This window comes from Salmo salar, chromosome ssa05, assembly GCF_905237065.1.
Source record: "Salmo salar chromosome ssa05, Ssal_v3.1, whole genome shotgun sequence".
NCBI lineage: Eukaryota > Metazoa > Chordata > Actinopteri > Salmoniformes > Salmonidae > Salmo > Salmo salar.
The window spans coordinates 52,182,407-52,200,394 of NC_059446.1; the positions used below are offsets into that span (position 1 = coordinate 52,182,407).

At 42.0% G+C, this 17,988-nt stretch overlaps 2 protein-coding genes across 2 annotated transcripts; both read right to left on the reverse strand.

The window, feature by feature from the left end:
* Positions 1–10,061: 10,061 nt before the first annotated feature.
* Positions 10,062–13,482, reverse strand: LOC106605172 (trophoblast glycoprotein). Its single transcript, XM_014200550.2, has 2 exons — positions 12,968–13,482; positions 10,062–12,151 (listed from the first exon to the last, which is right to left on the reverse strand). The coding sequence occupies exons 1-2, from the start codon at positions 13,225–13,227 to the stop codon at positions 11,137–11,139; spliced, it is 1,275 nt and encodes a 424-aa protein (XP_014056025.2). The 5' UTR covers positions 13,228–13,482; the 3' UTR covers positions 10,062–11,136.
* Positions 13,483–13,633: 151 nt separating this feature from the next.
* LOC106605173 (transmembrane protein 222) lies at positions 13,634–17,257 on the reverse strand. The gene is made up of 6 exons (XM_014200551.2): positions 17,068–17,257; positions 16,707–16,791; positions 16,554–16,585; positions 16,337–16,433; positions 15,956–16,086; positions 13,634–15,140 (listed from the first exon to the last, which is right to left on the reverse strand). Exons 1-6 carry the CDS (start codon positions 17,187–17,189, stop codon positions 15,053–15,055), a joined length of 555 nt encoding a protein of 184 aa, XP_014056026.1. The 5' UTR covers positions 17,190–17,257; the 3' UTR covers positions 13,634–15,052.
* Between the last annotated feature and the right edge of the window lie 731 nt (positions 17,258–17,988).

Genomic DNA, 17,988 nt, shown 5'->3' on the forward strand with positions numbered 1-17,988 from the left:
TTTTGCTCCAAAAGCCAATATGTATTCCATATATAGTGATTCACATTGTGGTCACTGGAATGGGTGGAGTAAAAGTCCAGCAACACTCTGTATTTTTTAGAGCCTCATGAAATAACACCATATATAGATTCTACAGACCCTACTGAGTACTGCTGACCCCACTTTTACATAAGGCACAAATAATAGTTTTTCCTGTACAGTACTATATATGTACCATATAGTGTCCAGGCACACCATTTTAAGCTGACCACAGTTCAAACTCATCTGATTTGTATTCTAGGGACTCTGGTTAGTAAGTAGACTGGACCAATCAATAGTTTGTTCTGTACAGTGCAATTTGTTTTTTCAATACAAAAGAAATACAGTTACTTTTCTTAAACAAAATTGCATTCTTCAACAATAGTACCAGTAAATGAACTAGAATCCTACTATCCAAATAATTATATATTTTTAAAATTGTAATTGTTGATTTCTTTTACAAGTAGGGTATTATTATGTTCTTGATATTAATTTACTTAAGCTCCAACCATTTCTCAATGTGCTCCACCTTATAGTTTTCTTTATCTTATATAAAGTAGTAATTCTCTTTAGTTTTTCCCCATGTAATTATAATTTTAACATTATGCACTATGCAAAGCTGCAAAAAATATTGATTTCGAATCATACACATAGCGTTTTACCGTGGACTTTTATTTTGAAGGCAAAATCCGAAAACCGGAAGTTTAAACGCTAAATGCCATGATGCCTATCACAGAGTTTCTAAACCCAGAGGTGCAACATCGCGAAACTTCCGGGAACGCCCCAGAACAGACCAAACAGACCAGGCCGGGGTTTGGGGTTTAAGAAGTTAATGAGAGAAGTGGAACATTCTTCTTAATTGTTAATTTTCTTGAAATGTAATGGCATAAACTAGATTCGAGCCAACGTCTGTAGTAGTTGGACATGTTATTACTCCAACCTCGTGAAAGTGGAAAACTAACACGTTGTCATTTTTGGCAAAAACGACTTTATATCGAAGGAGTGCGTTTGATTTGACGGCCTGCACATGCGCAGTTCGGTGCCAGACGACCGTTAAACCTGATGATGTGTATCTACAATACCGGTCAAAAGGTTTTGAACACCTACTCATTCAAAGGTTTTTCTTTATTTTGACTATTTTCTACATTGTAAAATAATAGTGAAGACATCAAAAATATGAAATAACACATATGGAATCATGTAGTAACCAAAAAAGTGTTAAACAATTCAAAATATATTTTACATTTGAGATTCTTTAAATAGCCACCAAATAGCCTTTGATGACAGCATTGCACACTCTTGGCATTCTCTCAACCAGCTTCATGACGTAGTCACCTGGAATGCATTTAAATAAACAGGTGTGCCTTCTTAAAAGTTATTTTGTGTAATTTCTTTCCTTCTTAATGCGTTTGAGCCAATCACTTGTGTTGTGACAAGGTATACAGAAGATAACCTTATTTGGTAAAAGACCAAGTCCATATTACGGCAAAAACAACTCAAATAAGCAAAGAGAAACGACAGTCCATCATTACTTTAAGACATGAAGGTCAGTCAATACGGAAAATGTCAAGAACTTTGAAAGTTTCTTCAAGTGCAGTCGCAAAAACCACCAAGCGCTATGATGAAACTGGCTCTCATGAGGACTGCCACAGGAATAGAAGACCCAGAGTTACCTCTGCTGCAGAAGACAAGTTCATTAGAGTTACCAGCCTCAGAAATTGCAGCCCAAATAAATGCTTCACAGAGTTCAAGTAACAGACACATCTCAACATCAAATCTTCAGAGGAGACTGTGTGAATCAGGCCTTCATGGTCGAATTGCTGCAAAGAAACCGCTAGTAAAGGACACCAATAAGAAGAAGAGACTTGCGTGGGCCAAGAAACACGAACAATGGACATTAGACCGGTGAAAATGTGTCCTTTGGTCTGGAGTCCAAATTGGAGATTTTTGGTTCCAACCGCCGTGTATTTGTGAGTCGTGGTGTGGGTGAACGTATGATCTCTGCATGTGTATTTCCCACCGTAAAAAGCATGGAGGAGGTGGTGTTATGGTGTGGGGGTGCTTTGTGGTGACACTGTCTGTGATTTATTTAGAATTCAAGGCACACTTAACCAGAATGGCTACCACAGCATTCTGCAGTGATACACCATCCCATCTGGTTTGGGTCTATCATTTGTTTTTCAACAGGACAATGACCCAACACACCTCCAGGCTGTGTAAGGGCTATTTTACCAATAAGGGGAGATTGGAGTGCTGCATCAGGTGACCTGGCCTCCACAATCACCCGATCTCAATCAAATTGAGATGGTTTGGGATGAGTTGAACCGCAGAGTGAAGGAAAAGCAGCCAACAAGTGCTCAGCATATGTGGGAACTCTTTCAAGACTGTTGGAAAAGCATTCCAGGTGAAGATGGTTGAGAGAATGCCAAAATTGTGCAAAGCCGTCATCAAGGCAAAGGGTGGCTATTTGAAGAAACTCTAATATAAAATATATTTGGATTTGTTTAACACTTTTTTGGTTACTACATGATTCCATATGTGTTACTTCGTAGTTTTGATGTCTTCACTATTATTCTACAATGTAGAAAATAGTAAAAATAAAGAAAAACCCTTGAATGAGTAGGTGTTCGAAAACTTTTGACCGGTAGTGTATGCATGAGTTTAGCTAGCCAACATCGCCATGATGTCGCCTACAAGTGTGATCAGGGATTTCTATTGGAGAAGCAGTTTTAGCCTATCTTCATACTGTACTGTCTTTGTGCTAATGAGGTGAAGTCCACAGTATGAGTCATAATACCCATAAAACCTAGTGGTCAAACAGGGAAATGGTTTCAATTGTTTTTCCACCATTCATTTTTCCCATAGGGGATTTTATAAACACTTAAATTAAGGGCTGTGTTTCCTGTAGGCTTACCATGGCGTGACGTTTTGTTAACCGTGTAAATCTCTCTAGGATAAGGTTACTTTTATCAATATATTCGCCTGTATTTACCCCCCAAAAATGAAATGCTAATTAGCTTCTAATGTGGCTACCATAATCTACAAATGCCATGATGATCTGGACGAGACTGCCAAATCAAGGCAACGGTAAGAATCTCTGGATAAACTAAGTGTAGTAATGAATAAATTGGAGAAATTTCTTTAAAAATTGACAATTCTGTGAACTGTCTTGTGCAAGTTATAAATTAACACAATACCTGTTAGCAAAGGTGTCAGTTAGACTTGCAGGAGCTTGCAGGGATTTGTAGTTTTGCATGATGTGTACTTTGATGCTAATTAGCATTTTAGAGTCTGAGAGTAAAGAAAGCTGAAAATATTGATAAAAGTCACCTTGTCCAAGAGAGATTTGCATGGTTATGAAAACATCACGCCAGGGTAAGCCTACACGAAACACACCCTCATTTTAAGCCTTTCTAAATTATTATGTTCTTGTGGTCAATTTGCAGTCTCAAATCAAATCTTATTTGTCACATGCGTCGAATACAACAGTGAAATGCTTACTTACAGGCCCTTAACCAAAAATGCAGTTTTAAGAAAAATAAGTGTTAAGTAAAAAATAGATAAGTAAAGTGACTATGCATAGATAATAAACAGAGAGTAGCAGCAGCGTAAAAGAGTGGGTGGGGGCAATACAAATAGGCTGGGTAGCCATTTGATTAGCTGTTCAGGAGTCTTATGGCTTGGGAGTAGAAGCTGTTAAGAAGCCTTTTGGACCTAGACTTGGAGCGCCTGTACTGCTTGCCGTGCGGTAGTTACAAACATATTTGTAATTATGTTCTGGCCCCCCCGACGTTCGCTCCAGAAAAAGTCGGCCCGCGGCTGAATCTAGTTGACGATCCCTGACCTACAATATTATGTTTTTCTAAGTAGTGAGAACATTAGGGAGCAGGCATGTAGCAAAGTAATCTTTACATGTTCTACTTTTCTTAAATGTATACTGAACAAAAATATGAATGCAACATACAACAATTTCAAAGATTTGACTGAGTTACATAAAAGGAAATCAGTCAATTTAAATAAATGCATTAGGACCTAATCTATGGATTTCACATGGCTGGGCAGGGGCGCAGCCATGGGTGAGCCTGGGAGGGCATAGGTCCACCCACTTGGGAACCAGGCCGGGCAGGGGAGCAGCCATGGGTGAGCCTGGGAGGGCATAGGTCCACCCACTTGGGAACCAGGCCGGGCAGGGGAGCAGCCATGGGTGAGCCTGGGAGGGCATAGGTCCACCCACTTGGGAACCAGGCCGGGCAGGGGAGCAGCCATGGGTGAGCCTGGGAGGGCATAGGTCCATACACTGGGGAGCCAGGCCCAGCCAATCATAATTAGTTTTTCCCCCACGAAAGAGCTTTATTACAGAACAAAATACTCATCAGCACCCACTCTCCCCACTAACAGGAATGTAAACAACATTTTGCACAAAATTTGAGATAAATAAGCTTTTTGTGTGTATGGAACATTTCTGGGATCTTTTATTTCAGCTCATGAAACATGGGACCAACACTTTACATGTTGCGTTTATATTTTTGATCAGTATAGTTTTGTAATTGACTAAAACAAACAGACAACCAGAAAACTGCGTTTGAAAGAGGTCATGTTTTTGCTGTGAACCAATGGGGTAACCTAGGTGACCACAGGTTGTTTCCCCCACAGGCGGGAAGGGCCACGATGTTCTATCTAATACCGACTGAGTCTATCCCAGCTGCACTTGGATAGGGAGAAACTCATCAAAAAAACACAAGAACAGACAAACTCTTCTCCTTGCTGCCATTCGCCTCGCAATTAATTGTACGTGCATCGACCACTCCATGAATCTTATTCCATAGAGCAAAGTCAAATTCTTCCGCCACTCCAGAAATGGCAGGTGCCCTGCTTCGAAGATCAAAGCACGACACATCATATTCATCAGTTCCAGTGAGATCCAACTGATGTTTCTTCTGATCAACAGATACACAAGAAATTAAAACAAGCCCACTTCTCGTGATTTTACTTTACCCATTGCTTTCTTCACCAGTTTTGATATTTTTTTATATTCGAGCCATTTAGCAGACACTCTTATCCAAAGCAACTTACAGTAGTGGGTGGGTACATTTTGGTCGTTTTTCCCCACACTCGTCCCCCATGGGAATCAAACCCACAATCCTGGCGTTGCAAGCGCCATGCTCTACCAACTGAGCCGCACGGGATCACTAAGTTGGGGTCCACACGGATCCACTAAGTTGGGGATATCTTGTTAACCCCCAAAACACATTCCTACTAGATACGATGGGGTTTCTGAAGCACTAGACACATTTACCACAACAACTTTCCTCCCCTTTCCATTCTTTTGGACATAAGTCCACTCATCCTTTTTTCCACCGCCCTCATATTCAAGCTCCACATCCGTTTCCGCCATTTTGCAGTGTGTCGGCCACCAGGCGGATATCTATTCATATGACATGTTTATCATCCAGTAGTCAGCGCAATTTGCAAAGTATCTGACCAGAGATCTACTGATATGTGTAGCATCAGAGATATGGAATGCCCAGTGTCACTTGAAATAAATACATTTCAGTCAAGAAATAATTAAACGTGGAAATTAAATAGAGAAATAGAAAATGCAACACAAAAATAAATAATTAGCCTAGACCGATCAATTGGAAAATAAATTCTGAAATGGAAAATAAAATACACAAATAAATAAATACATAAATTGAGGATTATACATGGAAATAGATGGTTCAATCATTTTATTAATTTCCATTTCTATTTTATTATATTGAAAGTTTTCTTTATACTATTCCAATCATAATGCCTCAAACTATAATTTTTTTAAAGTAATTTAAAACCTAAACAATTTAACACACATTTTAGAGCAAACAAAAAGTACATTTTATTAGCAAAAGTTGAATATCTTATATTGGTAATCTGGATAAAATACTGTTTAGTATAAAAGGTCTTGAAATTCTGACCCCCAATAGCTCAGGGTTTTCAATTACAATTGAAGTCGGAAGTTTACATACACTTAGGTTGGAGTCATTAAAACTCGTTTTTCAACCACTCCACAAATTTCTTGTTAACAAACTATAGTTTTGACAAGTCGGTTAGGACATCTACTTTTCCAACAATTGTTTACAGACAGATTATTTCACTTATAATTCACTGTATCGCAATTCCAGTGGGTCAGAAGTTTGCATACCCTAAGTTGACTGTGCCTTTAAACAGCTTGAAAAATTCCAGAAAATGATGTCATTGCTTTAGAAACTTCTGATAAGCTAATTGACATAATTTGAGTCAATTGGAGGTGTATTTGTGGATGTATTTCAAACATAGTGCCTCTTTGCTTGACGTCATGAGAAAAACTAAAGAAATCAGCCAAGACCTCAGAAAAAAAATTGTAGACCTCCACAAGTCTGGTTCATCCTTGGGAGCAATTTCCAAACACCTGAAGGTACCACGTTCATCTGTACAAACAATAGTACGCAAGTATAAACACCATGGGAACACGCAGCCGTCACACCGCTCAGGAAGGAGACGCGTTCTGTCTCCTAGAGATGAACGTACTTTGGTGCGAAAAGTGCAAATCAATCTCAGAACAACAGCAAAGGACCTTGTGAAGATGCTGAAGGAAACAGGTACAAAAGTACCTATATCCACAGTAAAACGAGTCCTATATCGACATAACCTGATAGGCAGCTCAGCAAGGAAGAAGCCACTGCTCCAAAACCACCATAAAAAAGCCAGACTACGGTTTGCAACTGCACATGGGGACAAAGATAATACTTTTTGGAGAAATGTCCTCTGGTTTGATGAAACAAAAATAGAACTGCTTGACCATAATGACCATCATTATGTTTGGAGGAGAAATGGGGAGGCTTACAAGCCGAAGAACACCATCCCAACCATAAAGCACGGGGGTGGCAGCATTGTGTTGTGGGGGTGCTTTGCTGCAGGTGGGACCCGGTGCACTTCACAAAATAGATGGCGTCATGAGGCAGGAAAATTATGTGGATATATTGAAGCAACATCTCAAGACATCAGTAAGGAAGTTAAAGCTTGGTTGCAAATGGGTCTTCCAAATGGACAATGACCCCAAGCATACTTCCAAAGTTGTGACAAAATGGCTTAAGGACAACAAAGTCAAGGTATTGGAGTGGCCATCACAAAGCCCTGACCTCAATCCTATAGAAAATCTGTGGGCAGAACTGAAAAAGCGTGTGTGAGCAAGGAAGCCTACAAACCTGACTCAGTTACACCAGCTCTGTCAGGAGGAATGGGCCAAAATTCACCCAATTTATCGTGGGAAGCTTGTGGAAGGCTACCTGAAACGTTTGACCCAAGTTATACAATTTAAAGGCAATGCTACCAAATACTAATTGAGTGTATGTAAACTTCTGACCCACTGGGAATGTGATGAAATAAATAAAAGCTGAAATAAATAATTCTCTCTACTATTATTCTGACATTTCACATTCTTAAAATAAAGTGGTGATCCTAACTGACCTAAAACCGGGAATTTATACTGGGATTAAATGTCAGGAATTGTGAAAAACTGAGTTGAAATGTATTTTGCTAAGGTGTATGTAAACTTCCAACTTCAACTGTATCAGTAGGTTGGTGAGTGCCTCCCCTTCTTTGTGGAGCAATCGAGGTTGATGCTGGTTTGACTTCCCACTCAACTCTATTCTGCTTCGCCTGTCCACCAAACTCTGACACGTCCAATATCTTAGGAAGTGAAGAAAACGCATTGCTTAAGTCTTGGTAGAAAACAAAGCTATATATAAAGTGCAGTTTTTCATTCATCTTGTTGCCTTTCCACTGGACTCAGGTGTCAATTCAATGTTAGTGCAACATAATTTCATTGGAATGACATAGAAACAATTTTGATTGAACCAATGTGTCCCCAGTGGGTTGCTACCAAAGTATTGTGCCATCTTATGGCCTTTCAAAGACTTCCTCATACCCCCAGTGCCCTTCACATCACTCTACCTGTAGAAGCCATCTGAAGCTGGTCAGGCCTATGCCACCCAACACACAGAAGATCTCTCCAAGCGTATGAACAGAGGCCCAAAATACACATCTTTCGGCCTCCTATTGATTTCTCCAACCTTCCTCCTCCAGACAGGTCCGCTCGATCCTGCTCTCTCCCCACTCCCAAGCTCAGTTAGTCGGGTAAGAGGTTCTCCAAACATGGCTCCACACCTGGGTGTATTAGCATCTCTGATGGTATGGTGAGATCTTTGTCCGGTGGTGGACTGTGTCATTGTCCAGCGTTCGTAGATATTTCTCAGAACTGGCTGCGTGTCTATGTTGATGGGTGGGATGCTGGCCCATTGCTTCGGGATCAAGGGGGGCATCAGGGATTTAAACTGCCTAAACATCTGTAAAGCAAAAACACCCACCCAGATGACAATACTGACAAACTTCATTTTGGAGTCAAACTTCAAAGTAATTTGTCTATAACGAAGTACAAATTGAAAAAGCAACCTTCCCTCAGGCGATTTGTGATGTTCATTTTGTTTGATTGGACTCTTGGAATTGGGTTGTTGTGGCGCTGCAATACAGTGTCACAGAAGGCAACATGCCATCCCTTTGTTAGATATGACCATAGAAATGACCATATAATTAGGTCACTAATTCTAACAGAAACATAGTATAGACTCATGCCAGTAGAGGGCACCCTCATACATTTGATTTGACCCAAACGGGTTGGATTCCTGAAGAGTACATTTTTTAAACCCTGGCCTAAACCCACTATAGGAGCTAGTTGCACAATAATAGCCATGCCTCAGCCTAAAAGTGGCAGAAGCTCTGTATATTTTTCACTTTACTGCATTAAATAACTGATGTGAGTGGAGCTTGCTGGTGTAAAACAGCTGCCTGGCAAATCTAGCTGGTGTGGTGAGATGAACTGTTTAAACACATTCAATGTCTATATCATAGATTTCTGTTTCCAATTCAAATAAGGGTGCAATGCACCTCCAGTAGCTGAAAAAGCATAGAGCAAAACATGGGCTCATCAGTCACGTAAAACCATCGAAACGCTTCCAGGTCATGTTTGCTTTGAGCTTACGAACCTTTTATCTCCTCTCCTTTTTTTGTGCTGACTTTCTGTAGGTTATGACCCTCTCTTCCAACAAATAATGAGTGAGCCGGGAGGAATGCGCTGCCTCTTCTGCTCCGAGTGCATGTAATTAGAGGACTGGCTTTGACCTTACTCAGTGCATGGTTAATCTCAGCCCATTTACTGTCTTCAGGAGAGTGCACGTAGACCTTGCTGGGATTATTGACGATAGCCAGCGTTTCCAGGTGTTTTAGAAATCCTGCCAGTGCGTACCACGTCCTCCTTACACCGCCATCCTTTTGACAGCAACCGAGGCCTGTCCCTCGTGTATCAGTGCAATACGTCACTTGCCTTGGGATGACATATGTTCTTTTAGCTGAAAATACCACTTCATAAATGACAAATTTAAAAAGATGGACATGACATCCTTGAAAACATGATCATACTTTACAGGTGTGCAGCAAGCAATCAATCTGTTAAAAACCATTTGCACTTTACATTACTGCAACCACGCATCAGACATCGTTTCGTGCTATGACATATAATAAGATCACTAAAATATGCTTACGGAATAGATCAACTCACACACACCAGAGCCAGAGCCAGTAGTATTGAGGTGGAGATTAATATCTACTGTCAGTGTTGCTTTGGTCAATAGCGATCATTAGTTATAAAAGTCCTGCAACTGAACTCACACACAGGATAGAGAGATGCACCGAAACCTGCAGAGCTAGCAGGTGCAACTCTGACTAGCATCCTTCATCTTGTCCCACTTTTCCCCCCTACAGACACACTTAATCATCTCCCTTTCCCCATCTGCGCTAAGCAGGAGAATCACACTAGCCCTGCACATAGTAACAGAACGGGGCAATGGAGCAGTGGTCATTCCAACAGCTCCCTGTAGAGTTGTAAAGTTACTTTAAGACTAAATGGAAACTTACTGCAAATGCTTTTTGGATAACATTTTGAAAACAACATGTTTTTATTGAGCACCACAGAGTTTTTTTTTTTTTACAATTGTTTCATTTCAATTATCTTACATAACACTGGTAAGTTATGCACATGAGTTTATACACCACACTAGATCCTGCTTCATCACTTCAATACCATATCACTTCTACACTCTGGAAATATGTGCCCTTTCTTTCTTGCCCTGTCACGTCTGGTTACAAAGTCAGTTAAGGATGAAAATATGACTTAGTGCAGTGTAGAATCATTCAATCTTCCCAAAAGAGTAGACATTCAAGGTTAGTTTTGCAGTCAAGACCCTTCAGATAGGCTATATTGCTTTGGTTCCATCTAGATATGTCAATAAGACCAACAAAGTATAATATAATAATACATACAACACCAAAGACGGATAGCAACTTGGTTAAATCTATGCAAGTTAGTAAAAATGTGGCCACAGCAAGAGAGGCATCAAGGCTATGCAGGTACAACGAGCCCGGCTGTTCACACTTAAAATAGGCTCTCCATTAAATAGCGTAATTACATCACTTATGTAAGCATAAACTGTAGAACTGTTCTACAGTTTTATGCTTACATATGTAATTATATTCAACATATTGTACAGAAATGTATGATACAGGTAAGTCGCTCACAAATGTGTGCAGGGTTGGGCAGAAACTGATTATATGTAATCTGAATACAAAAGAAAATGTACTTTTAATCAGTTATGTTACCAGTCAAAAATATTAGATTACAGATGCTTTTGAAAAACTAGATGATTACTTTCAAATTCATGAAGGATGTTTGCTGTTTTCTCAATGACATTTAATTCAGAATTGATAAAAGAACAGGTTTAAATTAGTTCCACCAGAGCAAGTCTGACCACAAGTCAGAGACCACTATGATGACACACCAAATGTGTGTATATGGATAATTTTTTGTCTACTTCTAATAAGGGGAAAGTAAACCGATTTACATTACTGAGTTTGGGTAATCCAAAAGTTACGTTTCTGATTACAATTTTGGACAGGTAACTAGTAACTGTAACAGATTACATTTAGAAAGTTACCTACCCAACCCTGAATGCAAGTTCACTCCAGTCCAGTTCCATTCCAGGGAATGAGGAATCACAAATCCACCGAGATGGAGCCTGGTTTGAGCTGTGTGTCTGAGGGGATCTGAACTAAACAGGTGTCAGTGGGTAGCTGTGATAAGCGGTTATCTGAGTGAGCCTGTCCAAAACGACTGTTTGTCGGTGACTTCTGTTCGACTCTGACGTCCTTTGAGAGGTATTCCCGGCGTGGGTCAGTGTCGATCTCATAGCGGTGGTGATACCCCTCCAACACTTCATGGCAGGCATCTCGCGTCTCCACCACCCACTTTTTAATACCTTGCCGGTTGAGGTAGAGCACAAAGAGGAAGACCATGCCCACAAAGCCCAGCACCAGACCCAGGAGGACGTAGGAGGTCTGCAGGGAGAGGTTGCCCACCTCGTCTCTGATTCCGACCAGAGGTGGTGAAGTGGCATGGCATCCGATAACTTGGACCCCGAGCTCCCGCAGGGGCCTGTCCTGAAACTCCCAGGGTGAGGTGCAGGTCAGGGCTTCTGCATCCCCCACCTGAGCCTGGGAATTCTTAAGCCACACAGCAAAGTCTTGGATCTCACATGTGCAGACATAGGGGTTGTGGCTCAGCAGGATGCGGGGGGCTTGCCCCAGCCTTTCCAGCTCCCCCAGAGCATCACCTTGGAACGCCCTGAAAGAGTTGCGGGTCAAGTCAAGCAGCTCCAGGCGGCGCAGGCCAAAGAAGGTGCCGTTGTAGACCGATGCTAGGGAGTTGTTACCAAGGAAGAGGTGCTGCAGGCTAGGGAGGTGGGAGAACATCCCTGGGGGTAGGAAGACCAGGCAGTTCCCGGAGAGGTCTAGGCTGAGCAACCCTCCTAGGCCTCCCCAGCGCAGTGCGGTGGTGAGATCAGTCAGTGAGGTGTAGTTATAGAGGGAGCGGCTAAGGTTGAGCTCCTTTAGAGGACTCCCTGGGATGTTGAGGGCTTCAGGGTGGATGAGAGTCAGATGGTTGCAGCTCATGTCCAGGGAGCGCAGGTAGGAAAGGGTAGAAAAGCTGTGGGATGCAACCTCTGTGATCCTGGGGAGACAGATGTACCATGTTTACAGTCCCCAAACCGCATATTGGACTCGGAATTAATGTTTGCTGAATTATTGTCATGCTTAAATAGGGTATCTAAATATTTCATAAGTTGGTGTGATGGCATTCAGGAGAACATGGAATAATAATTTTATTGTAGTTTAGAATCATAACTCAAATCGTCAGAAATGTATAGGCTAGTAAATTATGCATATGTCTCAATGGTTGAAAATGTTGAATCTGCAATGGCAAGAACACAATTTTCTTTATTTTATTCATATATATATTTTTCCTGCTATGTCTCCCCAATTTTGTGATATCCAATTGTTAGTTATAGTCTTGTCCCAATGCTGAAACTCCCGTATGGATTCGGGAGAGGCGAAGGTCGAGAGCCATGCATTCTCCAAAACACGACCCTGCCAAGCCGCACTGCCAGGGTTGTGGGTTCGATTCCCACGGGGGGCCAGTACAAAAAATAAAAAATAAACAAATACATCAAATGAAAATGTGTGCACTCACTACTGTAAGTTGCTCTGGATAAGAGCGTCTGCTAAATGACTAAAATGTAAAAATGTTCTTGACACACTGCTTGCTTAACCCGGAAGCCAGCCGCACCAATGTGTTGGAGGAAACACTGTACAACTGGCAACCAGGGTCAGCTTGCAGACCCCCGGACCCCCACAAGGAGTTACTAGAGCGCGATGGGACAAGGACTTCCCGGCCGGTCACGGCTGGCTGTGACACAGCCTGGGATTGAACCCTGGTCTGTAGTGAAACATCAGAATACAATTCTCTTTGATGAGAATATTTACTCACCTATTGTTGCTCAAAATGATGTTGGTGACATTTTTCAGTTCTTGAAATGTCTCTGATCCAATTCTGAATATATTGTGTCCTGTGATGATCACATTCCTTGTGTATCCTGGAATATCTTGTGGTATGGCGCGAAGGTCCTTGGAAACGCATTTCACTGTGCGCGTGCCAGCAAAGCATTGGCAGCCTGATGGGCACTCCAAGCACTGGTGGGGCGCACAGAGTAGCGCACCAAAAAGTACAAGGATTACCAAATTATGCATAACTCAGCAGAAACGTTATAAACTGAGAAATACCAGAATATGCAGGAGGAGCAGGTGACGGTGAGTCATATTACGCCGTATCATGCACATCAAGGAGTAAAAAAAAACCTCAAGACTCCGGTATAACGGTAAAATGAGGTGTTAGCCTTTCTTTAGATGGTGCCAAATGATAGCCCAGTGGTTTGTGTCAGCATTGAGTGAAAATGATGTTTCGTCTGCTGAGCAACAGGACCGGCGAATTGTTAGCTTGACTTGAAATACCGGCGCAGAATCAAGGAGAGGAACAGTGAACGTTTTTTAAAGGCACAGACACGAAAAATATTATACTACACAGAAGAGTAGACCTCTGTGGTGTCTTTGTGTGATATGATTTAACAGTTTATAAACAATGAACAAGTAGGCTATGCATATTATGTACATTTATTTATATTTGTTCCTATAAATAACACAAAACAGAGGGTAGTGCCCACGGCCCAGTGCATATAATAATTTGGGCGGTGCTTATATTTGTCCTGCTACACACAAGTGTGTAATGGAAATGTTTTTTGGGTGGCATATGCCAACTCCCCTGAGACACCCGCAGGGAGTGGGGGGTCACGGCCAGGGTCGCCATTGTCCAGCGCCCCTGGAGCAATTAGGGTTAGCAATTAGCGACAGATTTGTTTTTCTCCTTGTGGTTCCGGTATTCGAACCCAACGTTCTAAGCTCGAGGCTACGTGCCGCCCTCACTCGGGCCGAGCTCCCTGTCATCCAGGACCTCAATAACAGGCAGTTAATGACTCCAGCCATCCAAGTCATAGACTGTTCTCTCTGCTACTGCACGGCAAGCGGTACCGATGTACCAAGTCTGGAACCAACAGGACCCTGAACAGCTTCTACCCCCAAGTCATAAGACTGTTAAATAGTTCAGTTAAATAAATAACTACCCAGACTATCTGCATTGACCCAATTTTTGCACAAACTTTTTTGACTGATCACATACGCTGTTGCAACTGTTTATTATATATCCTGTTGCCTAACCACTTTATTCCTAGTTATATGTACATATCTACCTCAATTACCTCGTACCCCTGCACATCGACTCTGTACTGCTACCCCATAGCAAGGTTAGCGTTACGCTGTATTTATTATTACTTTTCTATATTTTCTGTCTCTGCATTGATGGGAAGCATTTCACTGTTAGTCTACACCTGTTGTTTACGAAGCATGACAAATACAAATTGATTTGACTTTACTAGCCTATGGTATAGCTTATTGCCCATCATTTCTGTAATTCTATCGAATGAGTGGTCATGATTATGGACTACTGTACAGTATATTAACATTCCCAAGCATGTTGCTTCAGAGAACTTATTGCATGAAAAACGAACACTGTCTGATAAAATACAGTAAACAATTACAAAGTAAAATGATGTTGAGTGGGTATTAGCTGGGGGGCATTTAAGAGTGAAGGGTGGCCCACACTGGTTAAATGGGGTTTAGGGACCAGTGAGAGAGACCAATTTGAATTTATGACCTTAGACAATATATTTACATTTAAATGATCGTCATTTAGCAGATGCTATATCAGTTCTATATGTATGGTTATGACTATCCCCAGCCAAACAGTCATTTATATGACATTCCTTTCTGAATCTAGTAAAAGGCACTTCAAAACATGCCAGAACAGCTGGACATAACTACGAGTGTGAATATTAGTGCTGCACAAAGAAGTATCCCATCGAAACGTTTATTCTTCTCCTTTCACTTTTATGATTACGACGGAGCAGTAAAATCCCTTGTGTTATCTCTCCACTCCATCTGCCTCTCCGTGTCCCTTGCGTGGTCAGTGCAGGTTGAGCGTTAGGATGAAGGTGACGAGGGCTCCAGTCAACATAAGGAAGGGCAGCCAGGTCTTGAGGAACGACACACAGCTGGGGAAGGACAGAGGGAGAGAGAGAGAGAGAGAGCACAGTGAGAGTAGTAATGACAGTCATTCAACCCTCACATTTCAGCTGTTGCTCAAAAACACAAGACATTTGTCATCTATACTGCCCTACAAAGGCAAAACGCAGTAACTACACTTTTTTGGGGGTCAAAATTGAGTTAAGACTGAAATCAGGGCACTGAGGGCAGACCAGCTCCCTTATCTCCCAGAGATTTACCCCACTCCCTTCACCTCACTCCTTCCCCGTCCTCCACCCTTGTATCACCCCCGATCCAGCAGTGGGAGCCCCGGCAGAGAGTTGATGTGGTGATGAGGGGGCCACATCTAGCAATGATGAATTACACGGCGCCCCACTGCTTAAGGACGTGGTGCCCTCGGACGATAATGTGGAGGCTGCACAAAGCAGTGACACTAGCTCCCTATGTGGGTCAGGGGAGAATAATGAGGGGGTTTCTCAACAGCATATGTTTCCCCGTGTCTGGAGCTCCTCTGTCCCTCCTGCAGAGCGTTGCCTGCTGGCAGGTGCATGCTTGCTTGTTCAGACTCGGTGATGCTGTTTTGCATAGTTTGCTTCTGCCCATTTCATCAGCATATCTGATTCTACTCCTTCCACACCAGTTAGTCAAATGATCCAGAGGAAACGCACATACACACAGAGTGATTGGTCAGTCAGAATGATGCTTTGTGGGTGGCAAGTATTGTTGTACAGAAGGTTCTGTGTTCACGGTTAGGACAGGAATGAGCATACTCTGTTGCATACAGTAGAGTACCTCTTCATTGCATGATTGCATGGTATCTCACCTGACATGCTTGCCATGGATAAGGGACTGCAGGCATAGGTTGACCATGTTCCAGGACGTTCTGTTGTCGTAACGCATGAGGTTAAGGGCCAGGGCCACGTGGGAGTGGCAGTTATCACAGCAGAGGTTGTGCTACAAGAGACAGAGGAAGAAGGCTAGTCAGGTCTAACTCTAGGCGTTTTTGTCAATATCGCTACAATGGGCCTTTACAATCATTGTACAAAACATGTACCTTTACCCTTTACAATAGGCCTTTACTGAAGATGTTCAATAGGCCTTTTTTTTGGAGATGTTCAATAGAACCTAGGAAGGAAATATAATTCCACTACTAGACCTTTCTGTCTGTCTGTCTGTCTTATTATGACACTGTCAATGTTCATACCGGCCTGCATTTGTACTCCTCCGATGCATCGTGCACTGCCTTGTCCCAGGCAGCTGAGCCAGTGCCACACACCTTATCAACATCAAGCTTCCAGTACCTGTTAAGAGACAAGCAATGCCGCAGATACCTTACTACGTAACTGCAATGCCTGCATGTCAATTTTGAGCACAATATGCCAGGCCTAGCTCGAAGCATTGAACGAACAAAGCCAACTTACTTTGTTGGTCTTCCAAAGGCCATATTATCTTCCTGAAAGGAAAGATGGGAAATTTTGAGGAACTATCGAAACAGATGGTCCAATAATCACATTAGGCTTATGCACATAAAGTTGTAGGCCTACTGTCATAATGCATGATCTGCATATACTCACAGACACTAAGTACGATCCAGCGAAGTCTCTTATCACGCCTGCAGAAGTACAGATCCCCATGTGACCAATGAAGGGGAGCAACCACCTGAACAAAACAGAGGTACGGCACTGTATTGGGGGGTCCTGGGAATAAAGAGTGCTTGTATATTATAGGGCATCTAACGGTATGGGCATTTTAATTCCAGCCCATACAGTATTTGGAAATTCACTAGCTATAATGCAAGCTAGTGATTTAAATGTCCAACTTGATGTGATAGCCTACATGACCATCGATGTTTATCAACATGATCTGTCACGTAAATAGTGTCTCCATTTCGGATGGTGAGAGCGAAAGAAAACAACCGGAAAAGTGGCTACTCACGACAGTATTGGAATAGGTGTCCAAACGATACAATAAGGATAACGGCTGTTTTTCCGGTCTATTTTTTCGAAACCCCCTTGATAATTAATCATTATATCTATTTCGTCCGCCTCCTGCGCCATCAATAATTTTGACACTGTGCGGTAGCCTGTCGCTGCTAAACTGACAGCGCGAAAATGCGTAGGCGCGTAAGGCGGCCGCGTTCCAGACCGTCTGCAAAGCAGTCACGCACCAAATCTCACAAAGCCAGCCTGGATATTAATTAAATGCCCAGTGCAGACTTTTTTAGATCAATATCAAATCATTTCTTGGTAACAGTTAAGTACCTTAGATTTCCATTAAAATGGGAGAATGGCTTTTTTTAGCAAAAAACTACTTCTCAAAGGTCCAATGTGAAGAAGCCGAATGTGATGGACCTGAGCTGGCACGGTTACACGTGGTCTGCGTTGTGAGGCCGGTTCGACATCCTGACAATTTTTCTAAAACGACGTTGGAGGCAGTTTATTGTAGCGAAATGAAGATTCAATTCCATGGCAACAGCTCCGGTGGATATTTCTGAAGTCTGCCTGTCAATTGCATGGTCCCTTGAAATTTTAGGCATCTGTAGCATTGTGTTGTGACAAAACTGCACATTTTAGAGTGGCCTTTTATTGTCCACAGCACAAGGTGCACCTTGTCATACTTGAGTAAAAGGAAATATACCTTAATAGAAAATGACAAAAGTCACTGAGTACAATACTACTTGAGTAAAAGTCTAAAACAATTTGGTTTCAAATATACTTAGGTATTAAAAGTCAATGGAATTTCTAAAATGTACTCAAGAATCAAACGTAAAAGTATAAACCCTTTCAAATTCCTTATATTAAGCAAACCAGATGGAACAATGTTCATTTTTTATTGACGCATAGCCCGGGGCACACT

What these genes read in the sequence shown, in the direction of transcription:
- LOC106605173 (XM_014200551.2), bottom strand. Translation starts at nt 17,189, where the DNA reads ATGGCGCAGGAGGCGGACGAAATAGATATAATGATTAATTATCAAGGG. An exon ending in AGGAGTACAAATGCAGGCCG is followed by an intron (nt 16,087 to 16,336) that starts GTATGAACATTG and finishes TGTCTCTTGTAG; the next exon opens with CACAACCTCTGCTGTGATAA. An exon ending in ATCCATGGCAAGCATGTCAG is followed by an intron (nt 15,141 to 15,955) that starts GTGAGATACCAT and finishes GTCCTTCCCCAG; the next exon opens with CTGTGTGTCGTTCCTCAAGA.
- LOC106605172 (XM_014200550.2), bottom strand. Translation starts at nt 13,227, where the DNA reads ATGCATAATTTGGTAATCCTTGTACTTTTTGGTGCGCTACTCTGTGCG. An exon ending in ATCATTTTGAGCAACAATAG is followed by an intron (nt 12,152 to 12,967) that starts GTGAGTAAATAT and finishes CTGTCTCCCCAG; the next exon opens with GATCACAGAGGTTGCATCCC.